General features: G+C 39.7%; 1 protein-coding gene across 1 annotated transcript; it reads left to right on the forward strand.

Moving 5' to 3' along the window:
• Positions 1-2,961: 2,961 nt before the first annotated feature.
• On the forward strand, positions 2,962-7,783 carry LOC125570157 (macrophage mannose receptor 1-like). The gene is made up of 2 exons (XM_048731309.1): positions 2,962-3,414; positions 7,393-7,783. The coding sequence occupies exons 1-2, from the start codon at positions 3,099-3,101 to the stop codon at positions 7,635-7,637; spliced, it is 561 nt and encodes a 186-aa protein (XP_048587266.1). The 5' UTR covers positions 2,962-3,098; the 3' UTR covers positions 7,638-7,783.
• The last annotated feature ends 15,606 nt before the right edge of the window (positions 7,784-23,389 follow it).

A 23,389-nucleotide genomic window follows, 5' to 3' on the forward strand; every position in this document is an offset into this window, starting at 1 on the left:
TGTTGCCAAGTAACGCACGCACTGAGACGCAGCTCGATGAAAACCCATTTGATTTGTTTATACATCACCCCATAGCTACGATTTTCAATATTATTGGAACTCTCATAGCTGCAAGGGCACACAACGAACCCCCATCCAAAAACACGTTAAAAGGGCTTTTTTCGTCTTTTGAAGATGTTCTGATGGCGAAAATATCGATTTTAAAAGTTGCTGGGAAAAAAATCTGTTCCTTTTTTCCCAGGAAAGACCCTTAATTTTTTTCCCAGCCAGCAGTGGTAAGACATATTTCTTTCCAGCTAGCAAGAGATTAGGCATTTTTTCCCAGCCAGCAAGACGGTACCCATTTTCCCCAGCAATGTATAAAAATGTGCAGATGTCATCCAGCTATAGATCTGGCATCGTTTAGATATCGCCACTCCATCGGGGAGAAAAACGCTCCCAAAAGAATTCCAGCAAACGAAAAATAGCCAGCAGAACCGGTAGGATCGAGTTTTTTTTTACCAGCAAACACTCTAGCCCCACAGAAAATATTCAAAGCATAACTACTTTTGCGACGAAATATTGAAAACAGAAACAGACGCTACGATTTTTTCCCCAGCAACCAAGGGGTCTTAGATCTTCCCAGCCAGTAAAAAAAAAAACACGGGCTGCGGAACAGATCCGTTTTGTGCCCTTGAAGATGGTGCTTTTTAAGTGGTTAGCGCTTCAAAGATTTAGAATGACGGAAGCCAAAGGGTTGGAAATTTTCAGAGAGATTTCGCAGACTATTGCAAACCTGCATTAATCATTACGCCAAAGTCAGTTGTTCTTGCTCATTTCGGCTTATTCATAGCCAAAATATCATTTATTCCCTACCGCATAAGATCCTTTTTTCTGATAACTGATAGATAGACAGATAGATGCCTTTTTTAAGGAGGGATTCACTTAATATCACAATGATAATGTACGCATGGCCCTCAACAGAAACAAAATAAATAAAAGCTATTTACAAATCTGTTTACAGCAAAATCTTTGACGAAACTACTTACAATAACAATCCTTTGCTGATTTATAGACTTATTTACAGAGTTGTGATGTATTCTCTTAGTTTTGCGGAGAAGGCGGTGATTGACTTGGCTTCTTTGATTTCTAGTGGCAATGCATTCCACCTTTTAGCTGCTACAAACTAAAAGCTGTTTTTTGCTAATGTAGTGCGAGCCTTTGGAAGTACTAAGTTATGGTTTGCTGCATTTTTAGTGTTCTTGTTATGTACATCACTACACTTAACGAACATATCTCTGATATCTCTGAGAACAGTCGCGATGAAAAGTGATGCTTTTTTGAGCATCGCTTTTCTCTGTGGGGTTGATATAAACTCGGTCTCTGACACATGCGAACCAGTGCCGTAGCAGGTCTCCAAATATTGGAGGGGCACAATACAGAAACATTAGATATCGGAGGCACAGCCATGCCCCTAATTTCCTTACAATTTGGGATAATTTTTTTGGGGGGTGGGGTGGGTGGGGCACGTGCCCCCAGCAAAGAGTGCTCTGTAGAATGGAAGTGTCGTGATTTGAATAGAGCTAACAAGGAGATGTGTCCCTCCCGAGTCAAAGAAGAAGAGAATTCCATCTATGCCGACAGTTTAGAAAGTAGGTCTATAAATTACCTGTGTCTATAGAAAAAAAACATACTTTCTTTGTTTTTGGCTTTGCGTTTCTTGCTAAATTTATAATATGTACCCATGAACTCATTTTTCAAAGAACATAAGTATAAAACACAAATAAGATTCCAGAGTTTTCAATCCCTTTATAATGCGATAACGGACCTCATTTTTGCTTTGTACTTCACTGGGCTAAAAGTTGACGAAAAAAATATTTTATCAGATATTAGCATGTGAAAAAACACAGTAGTTTTTCTTGTTATTAACTTCGTTCTTTGTTGCTGTTTTTTCAACGATAATTGGCTTGCAAAGCTCATGTCAATCAGATAGTTCGTTTGTCGCATCTGGTTAGTTTTATTTTTTTTTTCACGAAGTCAAAGTTGCCACGCTAGTGTGCATCGCGCTGTAAAGCTTTGAGGTTCACTACTCTTGAAAAAACCACTCCATATGCACTACGTTTTCACTACATCATGGTTCTGCTTCAAAGATTTAGAATGACGGAAGCCAAGGGGTTGGAAATCGGTATGGCAGCACAAGGCTTTTACGGAAGGCTGTAAAGAACCCGAAGGCCCCAAGCACCGATATTCCCGAGCGAATATGCTGTACAACACTCTTGCAAGGTATTCCAACCCGCGCATTAATGGGGAGGCAATAGCCAGGATCCCAGGTCTGTATACGGTTACGCCACGCACAGCTCGCTCAGATATAGGATGAAAAAAACATTCAGGTCTATTTGGTCTTCTTGGGTCCCTTTGGGGCTCGCTGTCGTCCGCGGAGTCGTAAAGCACGGGCGCATTGTCTTTTATTGTTTACAGGACATCAAATCAGCGAAGAAAAAAGACGTTGTTTTGGGAACCGTTGTTTTGATATCATGTGAGAAGCCCTTGTGATGAAGTTAAAAAGTACAATCCACCTCCTCCCTCCTCTCTACACTCTACGAGGTGTATAATCATGAGAAAAAGGGAGACTGGTGGCGGTAATGTGGAATAAAATAAATAGCTTTATGGTGATCTTAATATCTCGGATATATGAAAGCTCTAGACATATTATTGCACTAGCCCCCTATATTCCAAGGTAGCTTAGGTCCGTACCACGCCCTACAAATGATAGACACGCCCTTATACTCTAATAGAATAAAGTACTTCCCGCTTGCAGGCGGTACTCGGTGTTATTATCGTGCAAAACCCTCTCCGGTCGGTGATCGGGCGCCATCTTACTTATTTCGCTCGGATCTCTTTCGTTTTTCTCTCTCGTGTTTTCATCGAAGGAGGCATAAAAACAAAAGAAGTGAACAGAGGCGTGCTGGTGTAAACGGGCTGTCAAAGAGATTAGGCCTGGCAGGTGTTAACGCCTCGAAGCAATTGTTTTTTTGCTACCCAAAGCTCCTCAGATTTGCGTTATTTATTTTGAAAATGACAAAATTTTCATTCTGAAAAATAAAGTCAGCCACCTTGAAATGATGGGATATCTGACGCTCTTGACCACGTTCTTAATATGTGGAACATGGCATCATGATTTGGTCTCACATGCTAGGAAATGCAGTGAGGGGTATTCCGAGAAAAACACGGCGTTAGTAGACTCGGCCTACAAGACTATTGACGCGGCAAGTCTTGGAGAATGCAACCTTAAGTGTGGTGAAGATCAGAATTGCCTCAGCATCAACTTCTGGTTAGTGGAGAAAAAGTGCGATTTGAACAACGCGACGAAACAGACGGCTCCAACGCGACGCTGGGACGTGAAAAACTCCATTTACACCGTGATCAGTCCGGAAGGTAAGTTTACGCATGGTCAAAACCGAACGCAAGTTCTGCTTCTTGTGAAAACTTGTGACTCTTTTGACTACCTAAAACCAGTTGTTATGTAATAAATAACGCAAAATGTAAAAACTTTTTAATGCAAAATGTAGTACTAATGTTAGAAACAAGATGAATGTTAACACGTAGAAAAAACGGTTCTTTTATTCAAAGAAAAAAAAAAGAAAGAAAGAAAGCGCGGCATGATTCATTTTTTTTGTCCTGCTTCTTGGATGTTTTGTTGATATGGTGATTTAGTTTGAGATTTAGTTTTGTGACAAAATCTAGGGTAATATAAATTGGAAACAAGTCTATTACAGTTGAATACACGTAAAGGAAGTTTTGAAAAATATGGAAAAGCAATAAGTATAATATAAATGCGTTCAGGTGGTTTTGCAGTCATATTATGCTTTGTGCCTAGAATTTGAAGTCAGCCACTACGTTATATCGTTTTGTCTCTTTTCTTAATACAGCTTTTAGCTTTCGGTTTAAATTAATTATCAAATGAGTTAATATATAGATTTAGGCACTGCCTAAAAGCGGAGCCAGAATAAACACCTTTTGTGTTGGCTGATCAAAGGTATTATTGGGGGGTCTAGGATCCCGCTCTCTACTGAGATTTATTTATTGTACCAACCAAATGGATCCAGGCCTTATTCAATAATTTAAATTATGCAGTACATCAAAGTTAACAAACACAATTCCTGGTGTGGCTGTCAAAGTTGTCAAGAGTCTAATGGTAAATTCTTATGTCCCATCATAGAAGTTCCATTATAAATATCTTATTTTTTAATCAAAACAATACTCCCACAAGCTTTGCCCTGTGCAGAAAATGTCATGGATGTAACAGCATTCCAAAGATTCAAAATAATATATTTAGACTGTTTAGATGCCATACTTTGATTTTTATGTATTGATTTAGTGGGGATTCTCTCCTTAATTGGACCAAATATTCAGAAAAATTTATGGAAATTAAAATCCAAAAATATATTTCCTTTCATGCATTACATATTGGTGCACCCCACTTTACCATATAGTGGCCTTGTTGTTGGTGGCCTACTCCCAAATGAATACAATGAAGAAAAAACAGATTGAAAATGCTAACTTCTAATTTCAAACCAAACCCTTTCATTGATCTTTGTTTGGGGTAGAGAGGAATCAAAGAATATCAATTGACTAAAAAATAATCGACGGGAGAGGAGATATAAAGTGAATTGACTCAACTTGAAAGGTTTGGTGAAAAAATATAACAGTAATGAAAATAATTTGATTGAGCATTTCTTGACATTTCCCCTTTCCCATTATCTTAACCCTTTCACCACCACAGGCCTCTAAAGAGGCCATGTCTTTGCTATCCAAGCTATGTGAACAAAATTCTATTATTGAAAAAGAACAAGGTTGTTGCTAGTGTTAAAAAGTTTAAGTATCTTGCCCTAAAAAACCCTTTCCCTTAATAAAAGTTCCATTAATGTACATTTGTAAAGCTACATTCTGACAAGCTTTGTTCTTGCAAAGAACAATGGATGAAACAGGATTTCAAAGATGGAATATAGTTTCAGACACAATATTAGATAAGATGCAATGCTAAAGATTTAATGTACCATTTTAAGTGGTGATTTTCCATCCCCATGGGAATTAATATCTACAAATATACATCCAGTAATGCATTATATTTTGGTGTTTTGAGAAACCCTGGATCTAACTATTCCAATGAAATAAATCTAAACATCTAAAATAAATGTAATGGGCAAGAGACTTGGAAAGAAAATCCTAAAAAGAAAATATAAGTGAAAGTAATAAAGGAAAATTTCTAATTTAAAAATCAAATTTGTTCATTAATTTATTTTTGGTGTAGAGGGGAAATAGCAAAGAGCTGATGCTCTGATTGCATAAAAATAGTCAACAGGGAGAAGAAAAAGGAAGAAATATGACTCTTCCTTAAATGTTTGAAAAGAAAATATAATAACAATAGTGTGATATTATATTCAGTACTTTTCTAAAATATCCCCTTTCCCATTATCTTTAGGTTGATAGAAAACTGTTTTCTTTACAAATTTATTATTTAAAAAGCAAAAGTTTGTTTTTAGTTTTATATTATATGAGTATCTTGTTCTAAAAAAACCTATGAGTGTGTACTGCTGAATCACATAGTAATGAACTAGTCATTTGCGCCCCCTCCCTTATGGTCCTGGGGAAGTCAGGGGTTAATGTGGGGTTTTAGATTACTTTTTAACCAGAATATGTCAAGATTGGTGATTGTTTTGACTGTTTTTGACTCTTAACTTGGAAACAGGCTTTTATTTAAGTTTAATCCCCCACCCTTCCCTGGGACCATGGGTGTTGGGGTATCAAATGACTAGTGAATAAGAACATCCTACTGTTCTCTTCAAGACATGATTTATAATTCTCATGTCTTCCAGTCTTTAGCATTCATCTTGGCCCTCAGGTAGTTCCTGGTTCATAAAAGAGTGAAAACAATTATTTATTATTTCTTTCAAAACAATCTTTTTATTTATAATCTAACTAATTTTCCACAACTATTTGAAAAAAAATAAACACATGAGATGCAAGATGCAGACAATAACAACAATACATATTGAAAATAGGGTTTTTTTTATCCTCGGTAAGGAAAATTTCTCTTGTAAGTTGAAGAAGCTGCTGTATCTTCTAAGGATATGTATCTTCTTAGGACTAAGAGCACAGGATATAAATACAAGAACGATCTTTTTTAGCAGTATTAGACAAATGCAACACGATATTGGTTAGCCTTTATGAAATATCTCAACTCAATCAATCTGCCCTGAAGAATTCTTATTAAAGACGAATTCCAGTTTTTGTTGTATTGTATTATATTCAACACAATCAAGAATATAGATAAAACGAATGTCAAAACAAAACCTGTTATACTCAAATAATTTGATTACTAAGTTAAGTACTCGCATTCTCAAAGCATACAAAAAGGACAACAAAAAACCTAATAACTGTCATATCCTCAATAGACAATACAAATCGTCGTCCGAAACTCACCTTACATTGTTTTTTTTTTCGCTTTCTTGTGGTTCTGTTCGCTTTTTAATGTGAACTGTTACTTGCTTAAATTTACTAGCTAAAACCAGATAAATCTTGGCGTAAATGAATGTTAGTAGGTCTCCTCTAGTTGACTTTATCCTAAAGTCACAAAATTTGAGGCAAAAGAAATAATCATCGCATAATCGACAAGAACTTTTCCCTTGCTCTGTGCTTGTATTTAGTCGCCATTTCGGGGCCGAGTGGGGCCTGGGAGTCGCGCGGCTGACTGGCTGGCGAGTGACACCACAGGGTACCCGCGCGATGACCACAAAAACCAAGTCGCATACCTATACCATATTTCTATGCCTATGGGGCTACGCGCGCGGCCTGCGGCCGCGCTTGGCTCCGCTATTAAAGTCATTATCAAATGAAATATAATATTACGGCAATCTCTAATACGGCTACTTTCATCGGCCGAGCGGGCCTCGGTCGCTTCAGAGCAACAGCCGAAGACAACCGAGCCAACAATGGCTTAGGCTTCTTTGGGTTTCGAAAGGAGTGATTTCGAGTTTCCTGTTTCCACCCTTGTCTCTTTCTAATGTAGGTGAAAAGGAGCATTGGTTATTCTAGAATACAAGACCCCAAATCGCAGATATACAAACACCAAAAACTACTCTAAAAGACAATATCCGAAGATGCCTAGCCATAACTAGTTATGAAACGTAATAATAATAATAACAATAACAATAACAATAACAATAACAATAACAATAACAATAACAATAACAATAACAATAACAATAACAATAACAATAACAATAACAATAACAATAACAATAACAATAACAATAACAATAACAATAACAATAATAATAATAATAATAATAATAATAATGATTATGATATCAACTAGCAATTTAAAATTCAAATCTTTTCCCCTCTCCCCAGTCTTCTGCCCTCTTGGCTGGAAAAAGTTCCAAAACTCTTGCTACTGGACCGACGCAAAGCAAGTGAATTGGGCCGATGCACGAGCTGCCTGTGGTATTTTGGGCGGAGACCTGGTAAAGATCCCGAGTGCGCAAGTGAACGACTTTATCTCGACGATCACGAAGTCTTCGGTTAATTGGATTGGTCTGAAAAAAGCAAATGACGGGTTGCTCAAATTGGTGGTTGATAACTCGAGACCTTCGTAAGTGAAGTATCATTGTTGCAATTCTCAGAATGGCCTCTATTGGAACCCCTAGTACACTAAAAAAACAGATGGCAAACAAACAGCCACCGAAAAGGGCAGATCAGGGTGCACTGATAAAGAGAACAGAAGGCAGAAGTTTAGATGTAGCGGACTAGAAGTAGAGTAGTGGGATGTAGGGGTAGAGTAGTGGGATGCAGGGGTAGAGTAGTGGGATGTAGGGGTAGAGTAGTGGGATGTAGGGGTAGAGTAGTGGGATGTAGGGGTAGAGTAGTGGGATGTAGGGGTAGAGTAGTGGGATGTAGGGGTAGAGTAGTGGGATGTAGGGGTAGAGTAGTGGGATGTAGGGGTAGAGTAGTGGGATGTAGGGATAGAGTAGTGGGATGTAGGGGTAGAGTAGTGGGATGCAGGGGTAGAGTAGTGGGATGTAGGGGTAGAGTAGTGGGATGTAGGGGTAGAGTAGTGGGATGTAGGGGTAGAGTAGTGGGATGTAGGGGTAGAGTAGTGGGATGTAGGGGTAGAGTAGTGGAATGTAGGGATAGAGTAGTGGGATGTAGGGGTAGAGTAGTGGGATGTAGGGATAGAGTAGTGGGATGTTGGGGTAGAGTAGCGGGATGTAGGGGTAAAGTAGTGGGATGTAGGGGTAGAGTAGTGGGATGTAGGGGTAGAGTAGTGGGATGTAGGGGTAGAGTAGTGGGATGTAGGGGTAGAGTAGTGGGATGTAGGGGTAGAGTAGTGGGATGTAGGGATAGAGTAGTGGGATGTATGGGGTAGAGTAATGGGATGTAGGGATAGAGTAGTGGGATGTATGAGGTAGAGTAGCGGGATGTAGGGTAGAGTAGTGGGATGTAGGGATAGAGTAGTGGGATGTAGGGGTAGAGTAATGGAATGTAGGGATAGAGTAGTGGGATGTAGGGTAGAGTAGTGGGATGTAGGGGTAGAGTAGTGGGATGTAGGGATAGAGTAGTGGGATGTAGGGGTAGAGTAGTGGGATGTAGGGATAGAGTAATGGGATGTAGGGGTAGAGTAGTGGGATGTAGGGGTAGAGTAGTGGGATGTAGGGATAGAGTAGTGGGATGTAGGGATAGAGTAGTGGGATGTAGGGGTAGAGTAGTGGGATGTAGGGATAGAGTAGTGGGATGTAGGGATAGAGTAGTGGGATGTTGGGGTAGAGTAGTGGGATGTAGGGGTAGAGTAGTGGGATGTAGGGGTAGAGTAGTGGGATGTAGGGGTACAGTAGTGGGATGTAGGGGTAGAGTAGTGGGATGTAGGGGTAGAGTAGTGGGATGTAGGGGTAGAGTAGTGGGATGTAGGGGTAGAGTAGTGGGATGTAGGGATAGAGTAATGGGATGTAGGGATAGAGTAGTGGGATGTAGGGGTAGAGTAATGGGATGTAGGGGTAGAGTAGTGGGATGTAGGGGTACAGTAGTGGGATGTAGGGGTAGAGTAGTGGGATGTAGGGGTAGAGTAGTGGGATGTAGGGGTAGAGTAGTGGGATGTAGGGGTAGAGTAGTGGGATGTAGGGGTAGAGTAGTGGGATGTAGGGGTAGAGTAGTGGGATGTAGGGGTAGAGTAGTGGGATGTAGGGGTACAGTAGTGGGATGTAGGGATAGAGTAGTGGGATGTAGGGGTAGAGTAGTGGGATGTAGGGGTAGAGTAGTGGGATGTAGGGATAGAGTAATGGGATGTAGGGATAGAGTAGTGGGATGTAGGGGTAGAGTAATGGGATGTAGGGGTAGAGTAGTGGGATGTAGGGGTACAGTAGTGGGATGTAGGGGTAGAGTAGTGGGATGTAGGGGTAGAGTAGTGGGATGTAGGGGTAGAGTAGTGGGATGTAGGGGTAGAGTAGTGGGATGTAGGGGTAGAGTAGTGGGATGTAGGGGTAGAGTAATGGGATGTAGGGATAGAGTAGTGGGATGTAGGATAGAGTAGTGGGATGTAGGGATAGAGTAGTGGGATGTAGGGGTAGAGTAGTGGGATGTAGGGGTAGAGTAATGGGATGTAGGGGTAGAGTAGTGGGATGTAGGGTAGAGTAATGGGATGTAGGTATAGAGTAGTGGGATGTAGGGGTAGAGTAGTGGAATGTATGGGGTAGAGTAGCGGAATGAAGGGGTAGAGTAGTGAGATGTAGGGATAGAGTAGTGGGATGTAGGGTAGAGTAATGGGATGTAGGGATAGAGTAGTGGGATGTAGGGGTAGAGTAGTGGGATGTAGGGATAAAGTAGTGGGATGTAGGGATAGAGTAGTGGGATGTAGGGGTAGAGTAGTGGGATGTAGGGGTAGAGTAATGGGATGTAGGGGTAGAGTAGTGGGATGTAGGGGTAGAGTAGTGGGATGTAGGGGTAGAGTAGTGGGATGTAGGGGTAGAGTAGTGGGATGTAGGGGTAGAGTAATAGGATGTAGGGGTAGAGTAGTGGGATGTAGGGGTAGAGTAGTGGGATGTAGGGGTAGAGTAATGGGATGTAGGGATAGAGTAGTGGGATGTAGGATAGAGTAGTGGGATGTAGGGATAGAGTAGTGGGATGTAGGGGTAGAGTAGTGGGATGTAGGGGTAGAGTAATGGGATGAAGGGGTAGAGTAGTGGGATGTAGGGTAGAGTAGTGGGATTTAGGGATAGAGTAGTGGGATGTAGGGGTAGAGTAGTGGGATGTAGGGTAGAGTAATGGGATGTAGGTATAGAGTAGTGGGATGTAGGGGTAGAGTAGTGGAATGTATGGGGTAGAGTAGCGGAATGAAGGGGTAGAGTAGTGAGATGTAGGGATAGAGTAGCGGAATGAAGGGGTAGAGTAGTGAGATGTAGGGATAGAGTAGTGGGATGTAGGGGTAGAGAAGTGGAATGTAGGGGTAGAGTAGTGGGATGTAGGGGTAGAGTAATGGGATGTAGGGGAAGAGTAGTGGGATGTAGGGTAGAGTAATGGGATGTAGGGATAGAGTATTGGGATGTAGGGTAGAGTAGTGGAATGTAGGGATAGAGAAGTGGAATGTAGGGATAGAGTAGCGGGATGTAGGGATAGAGTAGTGGGATGTAGGGTAGAGTAGTGGGATGTAGGGGTAGAGTAGTGGGATGTAGGGTAGAGTAGCGGGATGCAGGGGTAGAGTAGTGGGATGTAGGGTAGAGTAATGGGATGTAGGGGTAGAGTAGTGGGATGTATGGGGTAGAGTAGTGGGATGTAGGGTAGAGTAGTGGGATGTAGGGTAGAGTAGTGGGATGTAGGGTAGAGTAGTGGGATGTAGGGTAGAGTAGTGGGATGTAGGGATAGAGTAGTGGGATGTAGGGTAGAGTAGTGGGATGTAGGGTAGAGTAGTGGGATGTAGGTCAGAGTAGTTGGATGTAGGGTAGAGTAGTGGGATGTAGGGTAGAGTAGTGGGTAGTAGGGGTAGAGTAGTGGGATGTAGGGGTAGAGTAGTGGGTAGTAGGGGTAGAGTAGTGGGATGTAGGGTAGAGTAGTGGGAAGTAGGGGTAGAGTAGTGGGATGTAGGGATAGAGTAGTGGGATGTAGGGTAGAGTAATGGGATGTAGGGATAGAGTAGTGGGATGTAGGGGTAGAGTAGTGGAATGTAGGGTAGAGTAGTGGGATGTAGGGTAGAGTAGTGGGATGTAGGGATAGAGTAGTGGGATGTAGGGTAGAGTAATGGGATGTAGGGATAGAGTAGTGGGATGTAGGGTAGAGTAGTGGGATTTAGGGTAGAGTAGTGGGTAGTAGGGGTAGAGTAGTGAGAAGTAGGGGTAGAGTGGTGGGAAGTAGGGGTAGAGTAGTGGGATGTAGGGGTAGAGTAGTGGGATGTAGGGGTAGAGTAGTGGGATGTAGGGGTAGAGTAGTGGGATGTAGGGGTAGAGTAGTGGGATGTAGGGATAGAGTAGTGGGATGTATGGGGTAGAGTAATGGGATGTAGGGATAGAATAGTGGGATGTATGAGGTAGAGTAGCGGGATGTAGGGTAGAGTAGTGGGATGTAGGGATAGAGTAGTGGGATGTAGGGGTAGAGTAATGGAATGTAGGGATAGAGTAGTGGGATGTAGGGTAGAGTAGTGGGATGTAGGGATAGAGTAGTGGGATGTTGGGGTAGAGTAGTGGGATGTAGGGGTAGAGTAGTGGGATGTAGGGATAGAGTAATGGGATGTAGGGGTAGAGTAGTGGGATGTAGGGGTAGAGTAGTGGGATGTAGGGGTAGAGTAATGGGATGTAGGGATAGAGTAGTGGGATGTAGGGGTAGAGTAGTGGGATGTAGGGATAGAGTAGTGGGATGTAGGGATAGAGTAGTGGGATGTAGGGGTAGAGTAGTGGGATGTAGGGGTAGAGTAATGGGATGTAGGGGTAGAGTAGTGGGATGTAGGGGTAGAGTAGTGGGATGTAGGGGTAGAGTAGTGGGATGTAGGGGTAGAGTAGTGGGATGTAGGGGTAGAGTAATAGGATGTAGGGGTAGAGTAGTGGGATGTAGGGGTAGAGTAGTGGGATGTAGGGGTAGAGTAATGGGATGTAGGGATAGAGTAGTGGGATGTAGGATAGAGTAGTGGGATGTAGGGATAGAGTAGTGGGATGTAGGGGTAGAGTAGTGGGATGTAGGGGTAGAGTAATGGGATGAAGGGGTAGAGTAGTGGGATGTAGGGTAGAGTAGTGGGATTTAGGGATAGAGTAGTGGGATGTAGGGGTAGAGTAGTGGGATGTAGGGTAGAGTAATGGGATGTAGGGATAGAGTAGTGGGATGTAGGGGTAGAGTAGTGTAATGTATGGGGTAGAGTAGCGGAATGTAGGGGTAGAGTAGTGAGATGTAGGGATAGAGTAGTGGGATGTAGGGTAGAGTAATGGGATGTAGGGATAGAGTAGTGGGATGTAGGGTAGAGTAGTGGGATTTAGGGTAGAGTAGTGGGTAGTAGGGGTAGAGTAGTGGGATGTAGGGGTAGAGCAGTGGGTAGTAGGCGTAGAATAGTGGGATGTAGGGGTAGAGTAGTGAGAAGTAGGGGTAGAGTGAGAGTTTTTTTCTTTTATATCATTATGTCCATGTCGTTATGTCGGGCTTAACAGAGTGCGCGTGCCCATGTTGTTATGTCGTTACGTCACTAGGTTGCACTAGGCATTAGTCAACTGTACATCTGAAATTCCGTAGAGGCTGATTTATCCAGCACGATTTAGTTGTATGCGAAACCTCTTAAACTCGAGTCGTAGAGTATAAAACAGTCGCAGTGTGTAATCCCGGGCTAAGACATGTCGTAGACAGGTCGCATACGACTAAATCGTGGTGTCTTAATCAGCCTTGACGTTACTGTGTATGCAAAATCTTAGGTGAACATGTTAAATACTATTGAAAACATTCTGTACCCAGGCCCTTACCCAGGGGGGTGCAGGGGGTGCGAACGCACCCCCTACAACGGCCGAAGGTCCACTTTCAGTTCCCAATGAACGTGCTATTTGTAGACAAAACTATAAAGCATAAGCTAGATCCTTTTTGCACGTAGCCAAATCCGACAATAAACGTCCCGTGAAGATACTGCAAAGGCATAAAAAAAAATCCCATGTTGTTTTTTCTGGGGTGGTCAGATTTTTATTAGAGAACTCATCCCCCCCCCCCCGGGGAAAATTAGGTCCACTTTTTCGGATTTCGCACCCCCCACCCCCAAGAAAAATCCTGTTTCTTTCTAGGGTTGTAGGGCTATTGGCCGTTGGGCGTATTTCAGTGGAGGGGCTCATAAGCGGGGCCGATTTGTCTTGCCGTTGATACTCCACTTAACTTTGTTTTCTTTTTCTACTCTTTCCATCAATATGTCAGTGTTAATATCTAGGTGAATATTTCATGCGTGTTCTTGCCATTGTTGTATTGTCATATAACTCACCTCATGATGCCAAGGTCCTACTGAACGTCCTGCCGAAAATGATATATGTTTATGCATTTGTTAGGTTAGCATAAGAAGTGAGACCCGTTAGTTAGAAAACTTTTACGGTTAAAATGTTAAACCCTCTTTACAAATAATGATTATTGTATTATATTGACATGTATAAAAAGTATGTTATATTGAGGGAAAGGGTGGGTGGGTGGGGTTGTGCACTCTAAAGATTTGTGTCAAATATTACTGCAATTTTTTTTATTTACTTGTCTTTCTTACCTGGCTCAATTTTGTGGGTTAGAGGGATTTGCAAACCATTATATTTCAATGGTCCTCCTCAAGTCCTCCTCGTCCGTTATTGGCAAGCATTGTCCATGGAGGGGTGTGTAGTCACACTAATACACAGGTCCTTACTTGGGCCCCACTTATCACACGGTTGAACTGTGTTACATCATCCCCTAGCTCAGCAGACGTGACGTCCAGTTATATGCAGGGTTTCTCGGGATCTGCAGCAATTGCCATCTGTAGGCGTTTGTGCATGCCGTTGTACATCTCATCACCAGGAAGGATTATCTAGCAAAATATTTTAGAGGAATTTCAAATCTAAGTCTTAGTTTGTACAATAAAGCAACTCTCACTTAAAACCCTAGCAATTCCTTACCTTTGCCAAATTGCGATGCCATAAAAGATCTGATCCCTCCCTCTCCCCTTTCTGCCACAGAGGAAATGGCACCTACCAGGGGTTTACACTCTAGAGGAGTGGCAAAAAATAATATGTGTTCATGTATGAAAAATGTGTTTTACCCCCTCCAAATTGGCACAAATTTACGTTATGGACATGGGTCGATCTAGGGGTGTTGAAAAGTGTTTCTGGCAAAGAAATCTGAAGACAACAACATTGCCTCATCTACAGATGGAGTTACTGTACCCGTGTTAATGGACAGTTAGTGATCAAAGTAAGTAACTTGGAGCTGGCACAGTGGGAGAACACTAATACCAGAAGCCAAACAGGGTATTTTCTCATTAGTCTCTTAGACGTTTTTTTGTCTGATATCAATGACTTCCCACCTCCCTTATCAAATCCAAACTATTCGCATGTTAAAAAATCAAGTAGAATTCACTTATCAAATTGATACTGTAGGTTTCGGTGTCATATCTATTTTAAGATCAATCAACATTTAAAATATACTTGCCACTTCAGCATCTTGACAGTGGGTCCCAATAGAAAATGCAGCTTGGAATTCTTTAAGCTCTGCCCATTTCTTAAATCTAGTAACAGAAAAAAAACATTCATTATTTATTTTACAAATAAAGCCAACAGAATAAATAAAACCTAGTAATTAAATAACAGTTGCATTTTAGGTGAATGGAAATAAATTCCAAGCTAGCCCAAAGTTATGTGAAAAAATACCTTTTATTAATACTACCTATTTAAGTAACTATCAAAAAAAGTTCACAGTGTATGCTCATTGCATGGTACTAAAAATTGTGCCTTTATTTGTAGGGAGGGGGGGGGGTGTTAAGCTGGTGAATCAAAAATAACTCCAATAGCTGTCAAGACTATGTCATGATAGAATTGGAATGGAACCCTAGGAAAGAGAAGAATTCAGTGACAAGGAAAGCCCCCATCACAAAAAATGCTCTGACCAAAGTCTTACCATCATTACCGTGAATAATGGATTAGGTTATGGGTACACATACAGTACAACTGAGAGTAAGAAGGGGGTGGTATATAAACACAAGTAAAAAAGAAGCTCTACATACCAAATTATACTTATTGGTGAAAAAAGTATGGAGTATGAATTTATGATTGACTAACATTCAATAAAGTATTTAATGTAGCACAGTATATACTTTGGAGCCATCAAAATCTTATAGAGTGAAAACAACTTTGCTTGGCGAAATGAATTCCAAGATTCTTAGGGAAAGGGGGCACAGGTCCCAACCCCTGCTATAATGTCCTACATGGAAAAGAGGAGTTTGCAGTCCAATGGATCGTCAGACCCAATGAGCTGTGGACAACTGTTATTACTGCAAAACAGACAGCAAGTGAGTGAGTGGTTACAAATAATGTGTAATACCTTAGCATCAACCATCTCTTTGTCATCATGCTGCGATGATGGTTCATAGCCAATAAAACTTATAAAAAATGCTGTGTCATATCTTCTACTTAGTACTGGTGGGGTGAAGCAGTTATTTAGTTCAATAAGGCTCCAGACATCAGGAAGCTCCCTAGACAAGAGACACAATGTTCATAAGTTCATTAAGATTTTAAACATCAGCAGGAACACTTCCCAGCTCCTTAGACAAAAGACACAATGTTTATAATTTCACTAAGATTCCAAACATCAGGAACACTTTCAAGCTCCCTAGACAAGAGATGCAATCGTCATGAGTTCACTAAAATTCCAGGTACTTCCACCTTATTCAGAAAAAAAACTGAGCCTATGTTCCCAGACCTCCCTTGTTCTTTAACCCATGGGAACTTTATGGCTTTTTTACCTGCATAACTGAATAAACTGTGATGGATCCGAGTGAACCTTTCCCCTCCATGTGCTAATATCTTGCTCTGACATCACCCAGCCCTCTCATCGACCTCCCTTCCTTAGCAACATCACACCAGGTTCCTCAAACATTTCTCTTATGGCTCCAATTCTTACCCCAATTTCACAGGGGACATTTGTCTCATATTCCTTGAAAAGGGTGGCCTAGCCCCTTTAATGTCTAATAATTTAGTAAAGATTGAAATGTCTGAGGAGTGACGTTTATACAGATCAAGCCAGACATTAGCAAAATCATGCTCATCTATCACACCACCAGGGGCTAAATAGAAATTTGGCTGTGGATTGAAAAAGAATAAAAGTTTCATCTATATTATATAAGTATAAAAATATAAGTCATTAATTCATTTCTGATGGGGGACTACTTTATCCACAGTTCATTGTATATGTATAAATACAATTATTACGGGTTCATGTTTATGTTGAGTGACTCTTAGTTTGTAGTAAACATTTGAAGTTAGAATGAGACATTCTCGTCAGAAACAATAATTATTGAGATTTTTAGGATTTAATTGCATAGTAGAAAGACTGGCTCATTCTTATGACATAGGGTTACTTTTAAGTAACCCTATGTCATAAGAAGGCTTTTAAAAAGGCCTACAATAATCACTGACTCCAGACATGCGCAGTACTATGTTGCTGCCCCTTTAAAGTAAAATACAGCTTTACTTAGTCAGCGTAGACAAAATTGCGGATTTTGTCAATATTCTAATATGAAGATGTCAATATTCTCCCCCCTTACGTCTTTATTTCTATTTATTTTATGCTTTTCACATGATACCAAAACAGCGTCTTTTTTCTTCGCTAATTTGATGTCATGTACACAATAAAAGAGATGCGCCCGTGCGCATGGCGAGTCCCCAAGGGACCCAAGACGCCCAAATAGACCTCTTTTTTTTTGTCATCCACAATCTCGGCGAGCTGTGCGTGGCGTAACCGTATTACAGGCCTGGGATCCTGGTTATTGTCCTCCCCATTAATGCGCGGGTTGGGATAACCTTGCAAGAGTGTTGTACAGCATATTCGCTCGGAAATATCGGTGCTTGGGGCCTTTGGGTTCTTTACAGCCTTCCGTAAAAGCCTTGTGCTGCCATACCGATTGGGTAATCCGTATGTATGGTTTCCGTTTTGTTCTTCAGACCGGGTTCGATCCCAGGCCAATGGGCTTTTTTTTTAGTTCGTTTTTTTTTTCTTTGTGCTGGACCCCCTTAATCCTGATAGGTTTTGCGCAAAAATAATAAAAAAAAAGTGAGTTTGCAAAAAAAGCTTGCTAGATTTATTGATTATATGTATTCAATTTGTTCCTAGGAAGTTAACAAAAACACAAAGCAAAGAGTTTGAGGAAGTAAACAAGTATGTGAACTTTAATGTTCTATTTGAAGGGGCGCATTTTGTACAGGGAAGCATACATAGAATGCTTAACTGGTGGAGAGGGAAGAGGTAACAGTTTATTGAGCATAATGTCAACAATAGCAGGAGGAAGGGAGGGGCACTCTCTTCATACAATATTGCAGTTGTTACCTATTATTAAATAAGTTTGTTATATATATTTGTTTATTAAGCAAGGTCTATTTCTGAGACAAGCAAACTCAAGTAAGAGCTGTTGAAATAACAGGTGAGTGTTAAAAGAAAAACAATTATCTGATTAGAAAACTACTGTAGATTCCTTTGCACCAAAATAAGAACAAACTTCATTTTGTTTGTTATTTATGAGGAACGAGATGAGCTCTACAAGGCCAAGAAGAAATATGTATTGCTCATCTAAATTATACAAGTAAATAATAATATTAAAAGAGAACTACTGTAAGTAATTAGAGTGGTTTTCATTAACCCGTGAAACAAAGTGTGATAGTTAAACGGTAATAGTTAGTAAAACACAAAAAAGTACAATAGAATCAGATCACCACAAAGTGTAATACGCTAAAGCGTAGTTCACGGGTTAATGAAGGTTTTGACATTTCAACCTTACATCCACATGAAAGTAATGCCTAATCTCGAGTGCCCTACAGTAAGTGTTTTGCAGTCAAGTTGTTTTCTGTAAGTAGGTAAAAAATTATTCTAAATAATAGTAATCATAGCTATGGTCACCACTTACACATATAGCACTTGTAATGAAAAGAAAGAAATTATATATATATGCAGTCAAACAACAGAATTGCATGATAACCTTGAATATATTGAATAAAGGACTGCAAAAAAACATCTTTTGTACTAGTTGCTTGAATTGACCCTTGGCTATTTTTAGCTTAATTCCCCTCCCCCTCTAAAAAAGAAAATAATAATAATAATAGAACAAAACTAAAAAGAAAACAAACACAGCAGAGACCCCCACCAACAATTTTGATTTTTTTTACTTTCCTTTAAAGGGGGAGTGTCATGTTTAAGAGATTTGCAATAGCTCTAGAGCCCTGACACAATGAACTTCAGTGAAATTCTAATACTGACTTATGAGCTTTTGGTACATGTGGGAGACTTTAAACAAAACAAAAAAATGATCACAAACTGTCCATTAACAAAGTTTTCAATATAATATTGCATATTATTTAATAAGGTATTGACAGCTTTTAAAAAGTTCAACTGTTTGTAGACACTTAAAAGCCTACAATAAGCACTGACTCCAGACATGCGCAGTACTATGCTGCTGCCCCTTTAAAGTAAAATACAGCTTTACTTAGTCAGCGTAGACAAAATTGCGGATTTTGTCAATATTCTAATATGAATATGTCAATATTCTCCCCCCTTACGTCTTTATTTCTATTTATTTTATGCTTTTCACATGATACCAAAACAGCGTCTTTTTTCTTCGCTAATTTGATGTCATGTACACAATAAAAGAGATGCGCCCGTGCGCATGGCGAGTCCCCAAGGGACCCAAGACGCCCAAATAGACCTCTATTTTTTGTCATCCACAATCTCGGCGAGCTGTGCGTGGCGTAACCGTATTACAGGCCTGGGATCCTGGTTATTGTCCTCCCCATTAATGCGCGGGTTGGGATAACCTTGCAAGAGTGTTGTACAGCATATTCGCTCGGAAATATCGGTGCTTGGGGCCTTTGGGTTCTTTACAGCCTTCCGTAAAAGCCTTGTGCTGCCATACCGATTGGGTAATCCGTATGTATGGTTTCCGTTTTGTTCTTCAGACCGGGTTCGATCCCAGGCCAATGGGCTTTTTTTTTAGTTCGTTTTTTTTTTCTTTGTGCTGGACCCCCTTAATCCTGATAGGTTTTGCGCAAAAAAAATAAAAAAAAGTGAGTTTGCAAAATAAGCTTGCTAGATTTATTGATTATATGTATTCAATTTGTTCCTAGGAAGTTAACAAAAACACAAAGCAAAGAGTTTGAGGAAGTAAACAAGTATGTGAACTTTAATGTTCTATTTGAAGGGGTGCATTTTGTACAGGGAAGCATACATAGAATGCTTAACTGGTGGAGAGGGAAGAGGTAAAAGTTTATTGAGCATAATTTCAATAATAGTAGGGGGAAGAGAGGGGCACTCTCTTCATACAATATTGCAGTTGTTACCTATTATTAAATAAGTTTGTTATATATATTTGTTTATTAAGCAAGGTCTATTTCTGAGACAAGCAAACTCAAGTAAGGCTGTTGAAATAACAGGTGAGTGTTAAAAGAAAAACAATTATCTGATTAGAAAACTACTGTAGATTCCTTTGCACCAAAATAAGAACAAACTTCATTTTGTTTGTTATTTATGAGGAACGAGATGAGCTCTACAATGCCATAAAGAAATATGTATTGCTCATCTAAATTATACAAGTAAATAATAATATTAAAAAAGAACTACTGTAAGTAATTAGAGTGGTTTTCATTAACCCGTGAAACAAAGTGTGATAGTTAAACGGTAATAGTTAGTAAAACACAAAAAAGTACAATAGAATCAGATCACCACAAAGTGTAATACGCTAAAGCGTAGTTCACGGGTTAATGAAGGTTTTGACATTTCAACCTTACATCCACATGAAAGTAATGCCTAATATCGAGTGCCCTACAGTAAGTGTTTTGCAGTCAAGTTGTTTTCTGTTAGTAGGTAAAAAATTATTCTAAATAATAGTAATCATAGCTATGGTCACCACTTACACATATAGCACTTGTAATGAAAAGAAAGAAATTATATATATATGCAGTCAAACAACAGAATTGCATGATAACCTTGAATATATTGAATAAAGGACTGCAAAAAAACATCTTTTGTACTAGTTGCTTGAATTGACCCTTGGCTATTTTTAGCTTAATTCCCCTCCCCCTCTAAAAAAGAAAATAATAATAATAATAGAACAAAACTAAAAAGAAAACAAACACAACAGAGACCCCCACCAACAATTTTGACTTTTTTTACTTTCCTTTAAAGGGGGAGTGTCATGTTTAAGAGATTTGCAATAGCTCTAGAGCCCTGACACAATGAACTTCAGTGAAATTCTAATACTGACTTATGAGCTTTTGGTACATGTGGGAGACTTTAAACAAAACAAAAAAAATGACCACAAACTGTCCATTAACAAAGTTTTCAATATAATATTGCATATTATTTAATAAGGTATTGACAGCTTTTAAAAAGTTCAACTGTTTGTAGACACTTAAAAGCCTACAATAAGCACTGACTCCAGACATGCGCAGTACTATGCTGCTGCCCCTTTAAAGTAAAATACAGCTTTACTTAGTCAGCGTAGACAAAATTGCGGATTTTGTCAATATTCTAATATGAAGATGTCAATATTCTCCCCCCTTACGTCTTTATTTCTATTTATTTTATGATTTTCACATAATACCAAAACAGCGTCTTTTTTCTTCGCTAATTTGATGTCATGTACACAATAAAAGAGATGCGCCCGTGCGCATGGCGAGTCCCCAAGGGACCCAAGAAGCCCAAATAGACCTCTATTTTTTGTCATCCACAATCTCGGCGAGCTGTGCGTGGCGTAACCGTATTACAGGCCTGGGATCCTGGTTATTGTCCTCCACATTAATGCGCGGGTTGGGATAACCTTGCAAGAGTGTTGTACAGCATATTCGCTCGGAAATATCGGTGCTTGGGGCCTTCGGGTTCTTTACAGCCTTCCGTAAAAGCCTTGTGCTGCCATACCGATTGGGTAATCCGTATGTATGGTTTCCGTTTTGTTCTTCAGACCGGGTTCGATCCCAGGCCAATGGGCTTTTTTTTTTAGTTCGTTTTTTTTTCCTTTGTGCTGGACCCCCTTAATCCTGATAGGTTTTGCACAAAAAAAATAAAAAAAGTGAGTTTGCAAAATAAGCTTGCTAGATTTATTGATTATATGTATTCAATTTGTTCCTAGGAAGTTAACAAAAACACAAAGCAAAGAGTTTGAGGAAGTAAACAAGTATGTGAACTTTAATGTTCTATTTGAAGGGGTGCATTTTGTACAGGGAAGCATACATAGAATGCTTAACTGGTGGAGAGGGAAGGGGTAAAAGTTTATTGAGCATAATTTCAATAATAGTAGGGGGAAGAGAGGGGCACTCTCTTCATACAATATTGCAGTTGTTACCTATTATTAAATAAGTTTGTTATATATATTTGTTTATTAAGCAAGGTCTATTTCTGAGACAAGCAAACTCAAGTAAGGCTGTTGAAATAACAGGTGAGTGTTAAAAGAAAAACAATTATCTGATTAGAAAACTACTGTAGATTCCTTTGCACCAAAATAAGAACAAACTTCATTTTGTTTGTTATTTATGAGGAACGAGATGAGCTCTACAAAGCCATAAAGAAATATGTATTTCTCATCTAAATTATACAAGTAAATAATAATATTAAAAAAGAACTACTGTAAGTAATTAGAGTGGTTTTCATTAACCCGTGAAACAAAGTGTGATAGTTAAACGGTAATAGTTAGTAAAACACAAAAAAGAACAATAGAATCAGATCACAACAAAGTGTAATACGCTAAAGCGTAGTTCACGGGTTAATGAAGGTTTTGACATTTCAACCTTACATCCACATGAAAGTAATGCCTAATATCGAGTGCCCTACAGTAAGTGTTTTGCAGTCAAGTTGTTTTCTGTTAGTAGGTAAAAAATTATTCTAAATAATAGTAATCATAGCTATGGTCACCACTTACACATATAGCACTTGTAATGAAAAGAAAGAAAAAATATATATATATGCAGTCAAACAACAGAATTGCATGATAACCTTGAATATATTGAATAAAGGACTGCAAAAAACATCTTTTGTACTAGTTGCTTGAATTGACCCTTGGCTATTTTTAGCTGAATCCCCCCCCCCCCTCTAAAAAAGAAAATAATAATAATAATAGAACAAAACTAAAAAGAAAACAAACACAACAGAGACCCCTACCAACAATTTTGATTTTTTTTACTTTCCTTTAAAAGGGGAGTGTCATGGTTAAGAGATTTGCAATAGCTCTAGAGCCCTGACACAATGAACTTCAGTGAAATTCTAATACTGACTTATGAGCTTTTGGTACATGTGGGAGACTTTAAACAAAACAAAAAAAATGACCACAAACTGTCAATTAACATAGTTTTCAATATAATATTGCATATTATTTAATAAGGTATTGACAGCTTTTAAAAAGTTCAACTGTTTGTTGACACTTAAAAGCCTACAATAATCACTGACTCCAGACATGCGCAGTACTATGTTGCTGCCCCTTTAAAGTAAAATACAGCTTTACTTAGTCAGCGTAGACAAAATTGCGGATTTTGTCAATATTCTAATATGGATATGTCAATATTCTCCCCCCTTACGTCTTTATTTCTATTTATTTTATGATTTTCACATGATACCAAAACAGCGTCTTTTTTCTTCGCTAATTTGATGTCATGTACACAATAAAAGAGATGCGCCCGTGCGCATGGCTAGTCCCCAAGGGACCCAAGACGCCCAAATAGACCTCTATTTTTTGTCATCCACAATCTCTGCGAGCTGTGCGTGGCGTAACCGTATTACAGGCCTGGGATCCTGGTTATTGTCCTCCCCATTAATGCGCGGGTTGGGATAACCTTGCAAGAGTGTTGTACAGCATATTCGCTCGGAAATATCGGTGCTTGGGGCCTTCGGGTTCTTTACAGCCTTCCGTAAAAGACGTTGTGCTGCCATACCGATTGGGTAATCCGTATGTATGTTTTCCGTTTTGTTCTTCAGACCGGGTTCGATCCCAGGCCAATGGGCTTTTTTTTTTAATTCGTTTTTTTTTTCTTTGTGCTGGACCCACTTAATCCTGATAGGTTTTGCGCAAAAATAATAAAAAAAAGTGAGTTTGCAAAATAAGCTTGCTAGATTTATTGATTATATGTATTCAATTTGTTCCTAGGAAGTTAACAAAAACACAAAGCAAAGAGTTTGAGGAAGTAAACAAGTATGTGAACTTTAATGT

This window comes from Nematostella vectensis, chromosome 8, assembly GCF_932526225.1.
Source record: "Nematostella vectensis chromosome 8, jaNemVect1.1, whole genome shotgun sequence".
NCBI lineage: Eukaryota > Metazoa > Cnidaria > Anthozoa > Actiniaria > Edwardsiidae > Nematostella > Nematostella vectensis.